Source organism: Protopterus annectens, chromosome 2.part2, assembly GCF_019279795.1.
Source record: "Protopterus annectens isolate FY-2018-M chromosome 2.part2, PAN1.0, whole genome shotgun sequence".
Classification (NCBI taxonomy): Eukaryota; Metazoa; Chordata; order Ceratodontiformes; family Protopteridae; genus Protopterus; species Protopterus annectens.
The window spans coordinates 1144216745-1144231052 of record NC_056730.1 but is presented as its reverse complement, the minus strand read 5'-3'; the positions used below and the strand labels follow the sequence as shown (position 1 = coordinate 1144231052).

At 34.0% G+C, this 14308-nt stretch overlaps 1 protein-coding gene across 7 annotated transcripts in view; it reads left to right on the top strand.

Annotated features, from left to right (window-relative positions):
• The window catches only part of GDA (guanine deaminase), a 1032722-nt gene that overhangs the window by 853451 nt on the left and 164963 nt on the right, over positions 1–14308 (top strand). For all 7 annotated transcript variants that reach the window (XM_044064387.1, XM_044064391.1, XM_044064386.1 and 4 more), the window contains one exon: positions 4374–4489. In XM_044064387.1, the coding sequence (XP_043920322.1) occupies positions 4374–4489 (116 nt within the window). The remainder of the gene's footprint in view (positions 1–4373; positions 4490–14308) is intronic.

The following is a 14308-nucleotide window of genomic DNA, read 5'->3' as shown; positions in this document are numbered from 1 at the left end:
AATATTGTTAGAGAAATGTCTCATTGTTGGTGGCCAGCATAAATTATCTGCAATATATAGTGAATGGTAGATAGTAGAATATATCTTTAAGACATATGCTCATTACTTAATCAGTGATTCTTAAGTAACTTGCTTCATGTAAAAAGAAGCAGTAATTTTATGTTTTTTATGGTTTGATGAAGTGGGAGGTATTCCCATGAAAGCGCTTACCTACTGCAATAAAGCTGAGTTTTTAACTGTATACAACCAGTTCGTGATTGAGTGCATTTTCGTATTATAGGAATATTTTAACAGTTTTTCTGCATGGTATATGATCCCTGGACTTTTGTGTGTAGTGTAGAAATTGTCCTTCACAGTTTCTGCAAAATGGCATGATGTGCACTTTCTTATCAGCTGCACTCCCCCACATGACTTTTTGTTTTATTTATTTCTCTATTTGTAAATACTGAGACACCACTTTACACTGAAATGTTATAAATTCATTTTGTTTTATTCTATTTTCCTGGTTTGCATTTCTAACATTTCTAGTGTCCTTTCAAAATCAATGATTTTCTTCTGACTTTGAGAATTCATTTTTTTTTACTTTTCCAGAGCTGCATGCTTGTGTTAACTGTATTTTTATTTAACAGCCTCTGAAAATTCACTTTTCTTTACTAGGGTCCTCAGCTTGATATAGGTGTGATGTTTCATTCTGTTTTTATATAGTACTTCTGAACTTATAAATTTCAAACACTGTATTTTTGCTTTTTGCAAATTTTTTTTGTTTTATATCAGACTTGCCATCAGAATCTAATATTACTTCATATATTAGATAAAATGTAATCTCTTGCCTTGTGTAACAATAAGGACTGGAATCTCATTTGTGGTTATATTTGGGGTAGTGACATTATTGTTGAATCTGACTACCCATCTATTCCACTGTGGTACTACAATGTATGTATATCATAGATGTAATCAAACATTTGCAAGATAGGCACAGATAGATACTTTTTCTAAGTGCTTTATTAACTGACACTGTCTGTTTTTATCTATAATAAGTGAGCTACTGTTTTCCTTGTTTTTATTTTTGTTTCTACTCGGCTTATTTGGAACTGAACATGTTCTTAACCTATTTTTAGTACTTACCTGCAGTCCAATTTTGTGACTGCAGTCTTGTACTGAGCATGTCCTTTTAGGTTTGAGAATTAACAAAACAGACTTTATTTACATGCTTTCGAAATTAGCAAAAATGCTTTACTTTCTCATCACTATTTATACTTAATCATCACCAGTTTTATTTTCATTTATTCCTTGATTCAGTTTTATATGGCATGTATTGTGCTATAATCTTTCAATGTATATGACATAAATGAGGTGGAATAAAATTCTGCCAGGATTCACCCTCATGATCAAACCACAAAAACCCTGGGTAAATCCTGATATACCCACACACAGTCATGGATCATTGCTAAGTATTTTAAAGGAAGTTTATATTGAGAAGTTAGCTTATCACTTGGTAATTTTGATCTTTATATCTCCATTTAAATATTAGTTTCGCTCCTGCTTAATGAAGATACTCACATTAATATTGCTGGTACAGGAATTACAGCTTCACCACATATAAGTACTTATTGCTAACTTGAAATAATCTCACTTATTATTTATCATTATATAATGATAGCTCATTATTATTCATAAACTTGCATGCTGATTGGTCAGCTCAACCAGTGTGCCCCTTGTAAATCAAGCATATACCAACAGAAAAAGTCCTGTCCCTGAAGAACAATTGAGTGGCCAGACTTTCTTCTATTTGTATATGGTATGGAGGCATATGTCTCAACTGTCCAGATTTTTGCTCATATTTTTGGTCGGTTCTCCATAAAATTTGTGGTTTTCTGACAAATCACTTAGGAGTGAAGTCATTAAATATCGAAATACATTTCAGTTTCAGACTTCATATTCTTCAAACAATGCATGATGATACAGATCTTGTCATTCTAACAGCTTTCTAAGTTTATAAGAGCAACACATACAATTGGTCTCTATCCTGGGGCCTTTGTACCCCATTATTTAAGGCTTTGTCAATATTTGTTTTAGCTATGAGGTTGAAAGGAACATATGGAGGGCAGAGCAGATACAGAGAAAATCAGGCAGATTCTTAAAACTAAAGAAATGTATCTGATTTTCTTTATATTTCTTTCTGCCCTGTCTCTCTCATACCACTAAACTGTCTGGATTTTATAGTTAATTAAAAAAAAAAAAAGAAATGGAGATCTTCCTTTCTCCATTGCTTGTTTTCAACAGCAGTGATGTACTGTTGAAACGTGGGAATGCAAGTTCCATATGCATCTGCAGTACATTGACAAACACAGATGAATGCGTAAACAATGTGGAGGAACAAAATGGTGCCATTATACATGACATTATTTAAGAAAAGTACACAATTTCTTTCTAAGTCATTGTATAATAGCAATAACTGACTAATGGGTGTGGGTATAGGAGGATTTAACCATGGTTGGCTTTGTTTAATCACTCTAGCTTTGACCTCTTAATCAAACCATGATAACTGTGGGTAAATCCTCAATATGCCCACACTCACTCATCAATTATTGTTTAAGTTTATTATATGATAGACTATTTATCTGATCACAGAAATTAAGCCATATCTTAGTATTGGTAACTGCCAACTAATCTGATTATTGCATTATTCTTGAAGTTGGAATGGCATCTAATGCCTGAAAATGTACAACTGCTGTAACAGTAGAAAGTATCTGAATTGCTAAACTGTGGAATAAGACTTCATTGATACTTCCAAAGTTCCAGAATTCAAGTGATCCTAGAACTTTCTTTGCAGTGTACAATGCTTGCACTGACTGCTGTTGCATTCATTGCTTAGTACAAAACCAGTCTTTTTTAGTGAGGTCATGGCAGGGAAATTTCATATTTCCTCAAGGTACATCAACTTCAGATTTGATTATAGGGAAAGAAACCCACTGTGTGAGTGGTGTGAAGCTTTGCCTCCTCTCCATGTTAAGACATGACTAAAAGTCTACTTCAAATTAATTTTCAGATTTCAATGGATTTTGGCTGGGGTTCATAAAATTTTACTTTATAACCAGTGGTTTAGTATTCTTTCTAAGTCTGAAAAAATGTAGCTAATGTGGCTAGTTATATACCTGAAATAATTATTGTTGTACTTTTTGTGTCATTTTGTGTTTATGGAAATGTATACAAGAAGAAATGTACTAACAATTAAAAAAAACTATTTACACTACATACATCACTAAGATTCATTAAACACTCAAACAGTATAAACTGATTGTAGAGCAGAGATTAATATTTCTCTTTCAATAAGGTCAGTTTTATCGAGTACTTATATTTTGTTAATTTTCATCTTAATAGTAGGCATTTCTTTTTGCCATACAACAATTACAACATTTATAAACTGTGCATTAATGAAGTGCTGCTTTCATCTTTCCCATGCTCTGTAGTAATTATCCTGACTATTGTTAAGTAGCTCCAGGGAAATGGATATTGATGCATGGATACACATTCAGGAATGGAAACATTAAACAACACCAAAAGTTGAATTAACATAAATTCATCAGACTTCAGTATTTGCATAAACCCCCCCCCAAAAAAAAAAAAGATTGTAGAACTTCACAGTCATAAACCACATGCAACCAATTATCTCTGATTAAGTATTTATACATCCAACAACAAATATCCTCCTTTTTGTATACAATTTTGATTCTGTGTGGAGTGCTAAATGACCTATATAAAGATTTCCAAGAAAATAACCTTTAAAATATAGCACTGTTCTTTTTGAGGTTGGTAAAATCATTTTTATCTATTGTAGTTAAAGATGAGCATCCCTTTTGGTGATCATAATCCCAATAATTATCTTTGATACAACACCTATAGTCCTTAGTTATTTGGTTATTTTATATATTTTAGATAAATATGATCTGCCTATCTAGTCATTTGTTTGGCTATTGTTTAGAAAATCAAGTAGGGAGTGTTCTTTTCTCTGATTATATTTGATATTAAATCAACTTTAGAGATTAAACAGTGTTTACTGTTTTGGACTATAAGTCAGTCTTCCATATCCAAATCATATTCAACTGTATTAATAAAAACACAAAGAGTTGTAAAGAAAATGAAAAAAAATTTATACTTTCTTAAACTGGAGCATGCAAAAATTATTATAGTACTTTTTGAATTTCTGATATTCCTAAGACAGGGTTCAGACTCATTGCAAATCTAATCAGAATTTATTTCGAGATCTCATTTGGTTTATAGCAATATTGTAAATGTTGTAGAACATGTGATATGAACTAGCATGTTAATTAGAAAGAAATATGTGAAGCACTGATTGATCTTTTTTTATACAGCTCTGGGACTTCAGAATACCATTGGCAATTTTGAAGTTGAGAAGGAGTTTGATGCTCTTTTGATCAGTCCTGTTTCAGATGGCCCTTTTGATGTTTTTGACAGTGACTCAAATGAGGTAATATATGAACTACAGTAAACAAACTACATAGAAAATACATTTTACGTTTACTGAGTATATCTTTGATGGTATAATCATGTCATTTTAAATATAATTTTGTAAAGACACATATGCATTTTTCCTGTAGACTGAAACTATAAAAGTAGAGTTTACAGCATGTTGTTTAGTGTCATTGCAGTGACAGTAATCTCTTCAACATCTAGTTTTTTGAATACATATAACTTGTGGAATAAATATATAAATTCCAACTTTCATTAGAATAAGAGAAACAGTCCAATATGTATTTCACTTGTAATGTTTGCTTCAAAATTAAAGTTATTTATTTTCTACTCTTTCTTGTTGAGGAGGTTGTGTTAATGTGGCTGTTAAATGAATTCACATGTAAGTAATATATATATATATATATAAATATAAAAATATATATATATATTATATATATATATATATATATATATATATATATATATATATATATATATACATATATATACATATATACTTAATATAAAAATGATACAGTAAACTACACGAGTTTATGAATGAAATGTACCTTTCAACTATTAAGCTAAGAGAAAAAGAAAAACTCTACAGCCTTTCTCACCCTAAAACATGCTAAAAGTTTTACAAACCTGTATCGACATCTTAACAGTATCTTATCATAAACTTTGTAAGCACCTGCACTGTACTATTCGTAATCAGAAGATTATGGCAGCTACAGAAACATGACAATAACAGCAGGAATTCTAGATTGCTTTATATATACTATAGATACAAAGGTTCATACCTTAATACTAGGTTGCCTAGCCATCTGATCCCAAATTGAATTTAACAAGACATTAATTAATAACAGACTCCCAATAGGTTGAATTACTTTAGACTTTGTTTTGCCCCTATTCCATAAAGGCTTTAGGGGCCAGCCTGGGAGTATACTTATAAATGCCTATCCACACATCTAGGTTGTGCTTAAAAAGAATGAGGAGCTACCATGCTTTACATTCTTGGGGAGGCTATTCCATAAAAAAGCTATTCTCTTTGACAGATATCTATCACACCAGCAGGTCTTATTTATATCATGGTAGAAGTTTAGCTTACTTGAGCAGGTGTTTAGAGTTTATTAGTTTTGTAAAGATGAAAGTTGCACAGAACCACATCATTCAAGGCTTTGTAGGTTAGGCAGAGGTCCCCTCTCAAAAATCAACAGGATAAGTAAATGTACCCCCCCATGTTTCTGTTATTAAGCACTGCAGTAAACTGCAGCCATGAAACCATCTGCCTAAGCACTATACCATAAAATTAGCAGCAAAAATATGTATTAAAATTTGTCTGACTGAGAGTCAGACTTGGGCAACAGCAGTCCTAAGCACTAAAGCACAAAAACTCTTGTATGATAATTGAACTATTACTGGCTGACATTTTTCTAATTTCCCCAAACTGTTTTTCTTCTCAAGACCCACTAGTTAATGTCACCTGAAAAAAGCAGCACTGAAATGTTTTACTATCCATGCCATAGTTTTATTCACAACTGATCTTACATCACCAACCTACCCACCCCCATTTCAGTAACCACAACCATCCAAACACTTTTCTGTAGGATTTAAAAGGCCTAGACTTGGATTTTCAAGATTGTCAACCAGGAGTGAGCAGTACTTTGCAAAGTCACCATACTATTATGCTTATAGAGTCAGCATCTTAGTTGAAAAGTTGCTTTCTGTTTGTTATGTGTTTTATATTCAACCACTGTCCTAAGAATGAAGCCCTCTAGAGAAATTTACACTAATTCAAAACGAGAGGTAAAGGAATTGATTTTAAGCATATAAAGTAGCTTTCCTCTATCCACTCCAGATAAATCCTCATGTTTAGAGAAACCAGAATATCATGAGAGGTCTGTGAATCTCTGGGGTGCTTTTCTGATAATGAACTTTGTTTGAAATTCCCTGTGCCAAGTACTTTTAAATCAAACATGTTCAATGACTAAAACACGGTTCTGTCTGTCTGTCTGTCAGTCTTTATGCACTGCAGCCTTAAGAGTCTGTAACAGTTAACAAAAAATGTATCAGGACCTTCAATGCAATCCAACTATGTGAGATAATGATTTTGATGACCATGTAAACATCCAACCATATTTTTGCAAATCGTGTGTACATTTAGGACAGTGAAACTATTCTAAATAACATACTGGGCTAATAAAAGCTTTCTGGAAGGACAGTACAATTAGAATTTATCAGATTTAAAAGGCCTAGACTTGGATTTTCAAGATTGTCAACCAGGAGTAAGCAGTACTTTACAGGTCTTCCTGCAGATTTTAAACTAACTCAATGCAAAGTTACAAACTGTCTGGGTGAAATAATATAGATTCAAACATTAAGTTCCTTTTTGAGCTCCTTTGCTACATTATTTTCTCATATTGGAATGCACTAGTGACTAGATATTTGGTGTTATCATAGAAGCATTTGACCCATTTATTTAAAACCTTATTTCTGCATTCTTATTCAGGCCCACAATAAATTGTTAATTTATTTCTATTGATTGTTTTAATTTTGTACTTGAAATCTGGTACGCTGTTGTACAAATGCATTTAGGAGAAGGAACTGTATCAGTATTTTTATATAATTGTGTTCTACACTTCATGCCAGTACTTCAGATGTTCTGGTATTATGACTTACAGGCATTTATTTGCATTGATCAGTTCATGTTTATACAGAGAGCTATTAAGTTATATTTATCACAGGCTATAATGATACAAATGCATTTTAGGGTTTTCTACCCAGTATTAATGTTGGTATGATATATGCTTATGAATTCTCTTCATTGTAGTGATATAAGGAATTATACTGTGCATTGCATGTATTTTTACTTAAGCTATCACAGTACATTTAACGTGGCTCTTTGGCTGCAGTGTGTAAATGTGCCATAAATTATATATGCAGTGTCAAGTTCAGTCACACTAATGTATGTATACAACCAGTTATTTAATGGTTATTAAAATCCTTCTGCTTTACATATAATATGCATATTTTTGTTTCTTTTTATACTTTGTTACTCTAACTAGCCAAGCATGGCAATATTGAGCTCCATGGCATCAAATATGAATACAGGCTTTGCTGTAATTGCACAGCTGAACACCAGTTGTCTTTTATCATTTTATATGGATTTAAACTGGAATCATTTAATGACATGATAATAATTATATGCCAGCATTTATATAGCTTGAGAGACATGTCCAGATCTTTGGTTCATGGTGGGTGGTATATGATTTATATGCAGCTTTTCACTGGGCATTAGGGTTGGATGTTTAACTACAATTTGGATATAACTTTCAGCTGTTTGTCACATAATTATGTATTTACCATTGTAATGTGTAAAATGTGAGTCATCTATTTTTACTTACTATCATTTTTGCATGCCCTTACCTTTGGGTAAAATAATATATCTCTTAGATGATGACTTCACATAATTGCTGTCTATGTAGAATCCACAGTTTAATAAGTTCTACAGTTTAATTAGAAAAGTTATTTGAGATTTGACTGTTGGAACTAAATGTCAAGTAAAGTTGTGATAACTTGAATTAAAGTATGTTTGTCATGAGGGAAATTAAGTATAGTAGGGCTGTTGGCCAAATCATTGCTTATTTCATGTTGTCAGATCTTTTATATGCTTCTCGTCAGATATATATATATATATATATATATATATATATATATATATATATATATTGTACTTGGTTAAATTGCTAGTTTCAGGGGATAGGTGTGTTGTTTGACAGTTATACATACAACTTTGTGACCTTTTCTGGTTGCAAGCAATGTCAGGTATACTGTATGACATTTGCAAGTATACTTTTGTTTTAACTTTAGTAATATAATGTGTACAATGTGTTTTAAACTTAATCATAAACTCAATATAATATGTTTCTAGGATATCTGTATGCAGACAAGCTGTATACCCCCTTCCTCCTTTATAATTTTTCTTTGCTTTGCTACCACTTATGTTTACACAAGGAACTAAGTCCATTTCATTTTATATGTGTGTGTGTACGTGTGTGTGTGTGTGTGTGTGTGTGTGTGTGTGTGTGTGTGTGTGTGTGTGTGTGCATACACAGATATGTGTACATGTATATGTATACACATGATAATACATATTGAATGATCTAATTGCACAATGATTTCACGTGATTCAAAAACATGATGGAAACATACACCCAATCACACAGTAACATGCATACCCCAAACTTTTCACCTTCATTTAAATCCACATGTATACACTCCCACATCACGTACACACAAACACTAACACCCTTCACCGCACTCATCAACAATCTGACTAATGCCAACAGCACCCTGCAACTTTATGTGTACCAATTCTGAGATCACACTATAGTGCTAGGTGTTGCATTCCAAAGTGTGCCATCCTTCAGATGAAAGTTTAAACTACTGTCCAATCTGGCTGAGTTGGTGATAGCTCCAGTAGATGTAAAGGATCCCATGGCACATATTGAAAAGAGTAAGGGAAGTTACCTTATATTTTGGCCAAATTTCCCTCAGCATTATTAATGCCACCTTGGTCTCCCCTGAAAATAGGTCACTAACAGGGGACTAACCTGGTCAACGAAGGATAAATAAAACATAAGTGCAGCAAGACTTGTTTCCCCTGGAAAAAAACTAAACTAGTTTTGAACTGTCCCATTACTTTGAATGAAGTGGAGAGTTTTCAATCATGTAAGAACATGCTCTTATGATGTGAAGGACCATTTTACAACCTTCCATAACAGAAGCATTTTTATCTCTAAGATGATGATGATGTGGAGGATTTGGAAGAGTGGCACTACAGGCTATATGTACACATGGAGGCTTGTTGGACATATTTTCATGGATAATAGCATTCTGTGTAGAGGACGGTCATGTATTCCAGACCTAACCTTTTTGAGTAGAATTGCAAATGCAGATTAAGTTGAAGTTAGTAGGGGGCGTGTAAGTTCTGCCCATGTCACAGTGTCCTGGAGGACTAATTTTTGAAAATTTAAGAAGTGTAAATGGAAGCTCTGTTATGAATGATTGCTTATATAATGTGTAACTGACATGATCACATGAAAATGGAATTATATGAAGTTTTTGCAAAATCATTGCTGCAGTAAATTAAAAAAAGCAAAACAACAGTATTATTACATTAAGAAAAGGTTGAATTTTTATGGAATAACAACTGTTAGTCAAAAACATGAAAATTGTATAGCTATTATTGTTAAAAGTTTTCTGATTTATCTTTCACTGAAGGAATCTCAGGCTCAGAAACTACATGTTTTTTGAAACAGTTTAAAAAGCCTTGCATTTCTCATTCTTTTAGCTTCTATTTACATTCTTTATGAGAACAATGTTATTTTTTTCTTGCTAAACTGTAATCCTTTTCAGATAAATTCCAAAAGTATCTTGTTATTCTGGCAGATAATTGGAATTTATTGCTTACACCACTGCCAGAAATATGTAATTATTGTTTACCTTCTGACCATCTCTCATATGTGACCCTGCTACAATGAAAGGCTAATGATCTTGTAAACCACTAGCATCAAATACCCCAGCCAGAAAATATGGGTTACCTACATGTAATAGAAAGTTTGTTTTGTCAAAGTGCTAAAAAGCCAGTACAGCTGATCAAAAGTCAGTTGTTTGAAAGTACCATTGTTTGTTTGTTTATTTGATCGCAGAACCGCTGTGATCAGGGAATATGCCCTAGGCCCATGGTAGTGCAATCTCATAGTTGGTATATATGATTACTGGGTGTTTTTTTTCTGAAGATTTGTTTTTCAAACTAACAGTTTGATTATTTGAAGTTTGATATTATAATGTTTTGAGGAAATGTCATAATTTAAAAAGTATATATATATATATATATATATATATATATATATATATATATATATTTTTTTTTTTTTTTCTTCTCATTATTACAAATATCAGTCCTCCAGACTAGATTACTTTTTGATTTCTAGATCTTTAATATCAAATCTTGAATTCGTTAATATAAAACAATATTGGAATACATGGAGTACACTGTCTCTGCTACTAAATCAAGAAAAAAGCAATACTAACCTTATTATAGTGATGCTCCACCTTAAGATCATTGCTATAGTTTGTTATAACAGTGTTCTTACATAGCTCTTAGTGTTTTAGTCAGCTTTGCACTACTTGCTACCAACCCCTGAAACCAATTTATCAAAATGTAATGATCTAAAGACATAAATTTCCTTGAAATTCTGCAATGAAGGCTCAAAATTAAGTTGTAACACCATCACCCAGTCTTTGTTACAGCAGATGTATTCACAAAGGAATTTTATGCCTACATAAATAAATGGATAGAATTGCCAGTCCCATACATATCCAAATATAATAAAAAAATTAAAAGCAAACCATCCTGGTGTTGGCTGGCATAAATAAAATCTGCAATAAAAGGGAAAAAAAAGCTAATTTGAATATACCGCAGATCTAAGGACCCCAAATCAAGGAAGATATTAGGAATTTGACTAAGAATTTTAAAAAGACTCTTATATCTATTAAGGTAGCCTATGAATTCTGATTGGTATCTGATGCCAATGACAATTAGAAATCCTTCTTTAGTTATGTAAGAAAACTAAGAAATAACACTCAACAATGTACAGAATTCATACTAAATAATAAAATCTGTTGAGACCCAGAGGGCATTGCCAATATCCTAGTAAATAGATTCAGTGTAAATTTCATCCCTGAGATGGCTATCCAGAGCCCTAACCTCCCTGTAGCTCACAGATCCCCATCATCTTTAAAGGACATGTACTGAAAGTGTTATCCAAGACATGGGACTATTTAACATACCAGGCTGTTTGTTAACTCATACTGAACATGCCCTTGGTGGAACATCTACAGAAGCTATTGAACCTCAGCCTGACTACTGGCTCAGTCCTGGAATCATGCTGTACAGCACTGCTGATGCCACTCCACAAAGGTGGCCCTACTACTGATCCCAGAAACTATAGGCCGTCAGAAACATTGACATTAAAAATCTCATCAGGTTAGATCATCAGCAATTTGGTTTTGTAAAAAGCAGGTCTTGTCTAATGAAACTGGTTAACTTCTTTGAGAAGGTAACACAAGCTGTTGGCAGTGGTCACACTGTACATACAACTTATCTTGACTTGACCAAGGAATTTGACACAATCTCCCATGCTAATATAATTAATAAATGAAATGTATTACAAATAGATCCTTAGAGTATGTGGTAAGATGGATAGTAAATTGGCTAAAAGGCAGAACACACAAGGTGTAGGTAGCAGGGGCAGTATCAGAGACTATAAAGGTGGTCAATGCTGTCCTGAAGGGCACAGTGCTAGGAATATTTTGATTGATATTAACTTCTATGAACTACAGACTAAAAGCCATGACCTATGGCAAACCAAATCTGCAGATGACTGTAAAATGGAAATCATTATCAAATCCTCCTCTGACACAGAACCTATACTTATAAAGTTCTGGTCTATTGAAAATCAATTTAAATTAAATGCTAAAAATGAAATGTAACTTTCTCACATTAAGCAGACAACCCCCCCCCCAATATATAGCATTGACAATACCCCACTTCAAAATGAAAATGTAATTAGTGACCTGGGAACTTGGTTTGATAATTCCCCTCTACTTTGGCCACCATGTAGCAAATGTTGTCAGGAAATCCTTCTACTTGTAACAGTTGATCATCAAAGGAATATCCTCCAGATCAAATAGGTTATTGCCTCCTTGTAGTTAGCACTGATCAGACCAATTGTAGAATGCAATGTCCCACTTGGGCTGTACCTCACCAGACGTATCACACAGTTGGAATGACCCCAGAGGTTCCTAACAAAGAGGATAACAGACTTAAAATCAGAAAGCTACTAGTGAAGGCTAGAAGCACTGTCCCTCTTTTCTGTATCTTATAGGTTCCTAAGAGGACACTAATGTATTGCCTTCTGAGCAATCAGAGACCCAATAATACAGGATATCTTGTTCCCTACCAAATCAAATAGTACCACAAATACCAGAACAAGAGATCTAAACCTGATTCAGCAGATTAATAAAACAAGGTGAAGAGATAGATTATTTATTTATTTATTTAAATTTGTTGACCAGGAGTGTCCGACTGGACGTAGGTCCATTTTCAGCGGAGGCCCGGGGAGAAAAGCTCCACAGTTAAAATAAACAGACAGTAGTTACATAGGATTACATAGCGATTAACAATTTAACATAGCAATTACTTACAACATATTTACAGATGAAGAACATAGTACATCAGTAGACAACTAGAATCTTTATCTGTGAAGTACATAACAGACATTAACAAATGTTACAATGAGAAGTTCCTGCTGTATAATAAGTACTAGGCTTATGAGCATCTGAGCTTGCTATAATCAAGGTAGTTAGTGGAGTGGAAAGAAATGTAGTAGTTGGATGGGGTGGGTGATATTAGAGTGGGAGTTGCAAGGGCATAGCTAGCATGTTGTCTTCCTCATCTCTGGAATATACTCTGCCTGCAGATTGTTGTTGTGTCTTTCGGCTTTTCCCGGTTAGGGGTCGCCACAGTGGAACTCCGGTCCGCTAATGGTTGGCAGTAGATTTTTACATGCCAAGTTGCCAGCCCTGATGTACAACCTTCAATGAAGGTATGCCCATTCACGCATGTCTCCACACAGAAGACGCTCTAGCTGAGAATCGAACAGGACAACATCTTACTGAGGCGACAACACTACCGCAGCACCACCACCACAGTCTATACTCTGCCTGCAGATAAAACAGTGTAATACCTTATCTTCCTTCAAACAGGACCTGGGTAATTGGACAGGTATTCATAAAGCCACCCTAGGCATGACTGGCGTAGTCCTCCTTGAGAAGGGCAACACTTTCTAGGATGGGAGCAGACAGGGCATAATGGTCACAAGACTCAGTGGCCTTGAACATCCCATGATTTCTAAGAACTTTGTCAGAAACCTGCTGACAGCTTTGAAGGCTGTAATATACTTCAAACTGATACACATACATAAAACAAAATGGCTTGGTGATAAGTCTACAAATTATATCTCTGTAAGTCCCAATACTGCAAAACAAATTTGCTGAAAATCACTTTCAGTTAACCTAAAATAAACTTTTTTTTTGCAGGTGGCAAGACCTTTCCCAGCAACCCTGATGTGGAAAAAGATCCCCATATACATCCCAGTTTATATATACTAACAGCATGATCTCACACAGTGAAGAAAAGGGCAAACTCCAGGTTCACCATAGGCCTATTTCAGTATAGTTTCTTTGCAGCATCAGGACTCACAGAAAGAGACTTCTAACAGACGTCCATTCCCTAACATACAAAACTGCGGCAGAGCAAAATGCCAATTGATGAGAGGTCCACTTCAGTTCTGGCTACTGTTTGTATGACAGCCTGAGGCATGTTATTGTTTTCAAAGCTGTTAGACAGATCAGGTCAAGGGTATAACATCTGTTTGGTTTGTGTTCTCAGAATGGGTTCCAAGAGATTTGTCTCTTGAGCTTTGCTCTCAAGATTAATTGCTTGGAATCACTTCTTTGCTCTCAAGTGGAATTTCTTAGAATCTATTTTGAGAATACATAACAAAGTCATTATGATCTGTGACTGAGTTATAATCTTCTATATTTTGCAAAGCGTCATGCTTTATTTTTAAGCTGAAATAGTACACTAACTTTTGCAGGACAGCTACTAGCCTTTGATTTTCTGATGGAGGTGGCAGATTTGTCCAAAATGGAAATTTGTATAATTTATCTGATATATTCTCCTAAATCTGTAAGGAATGCTTGG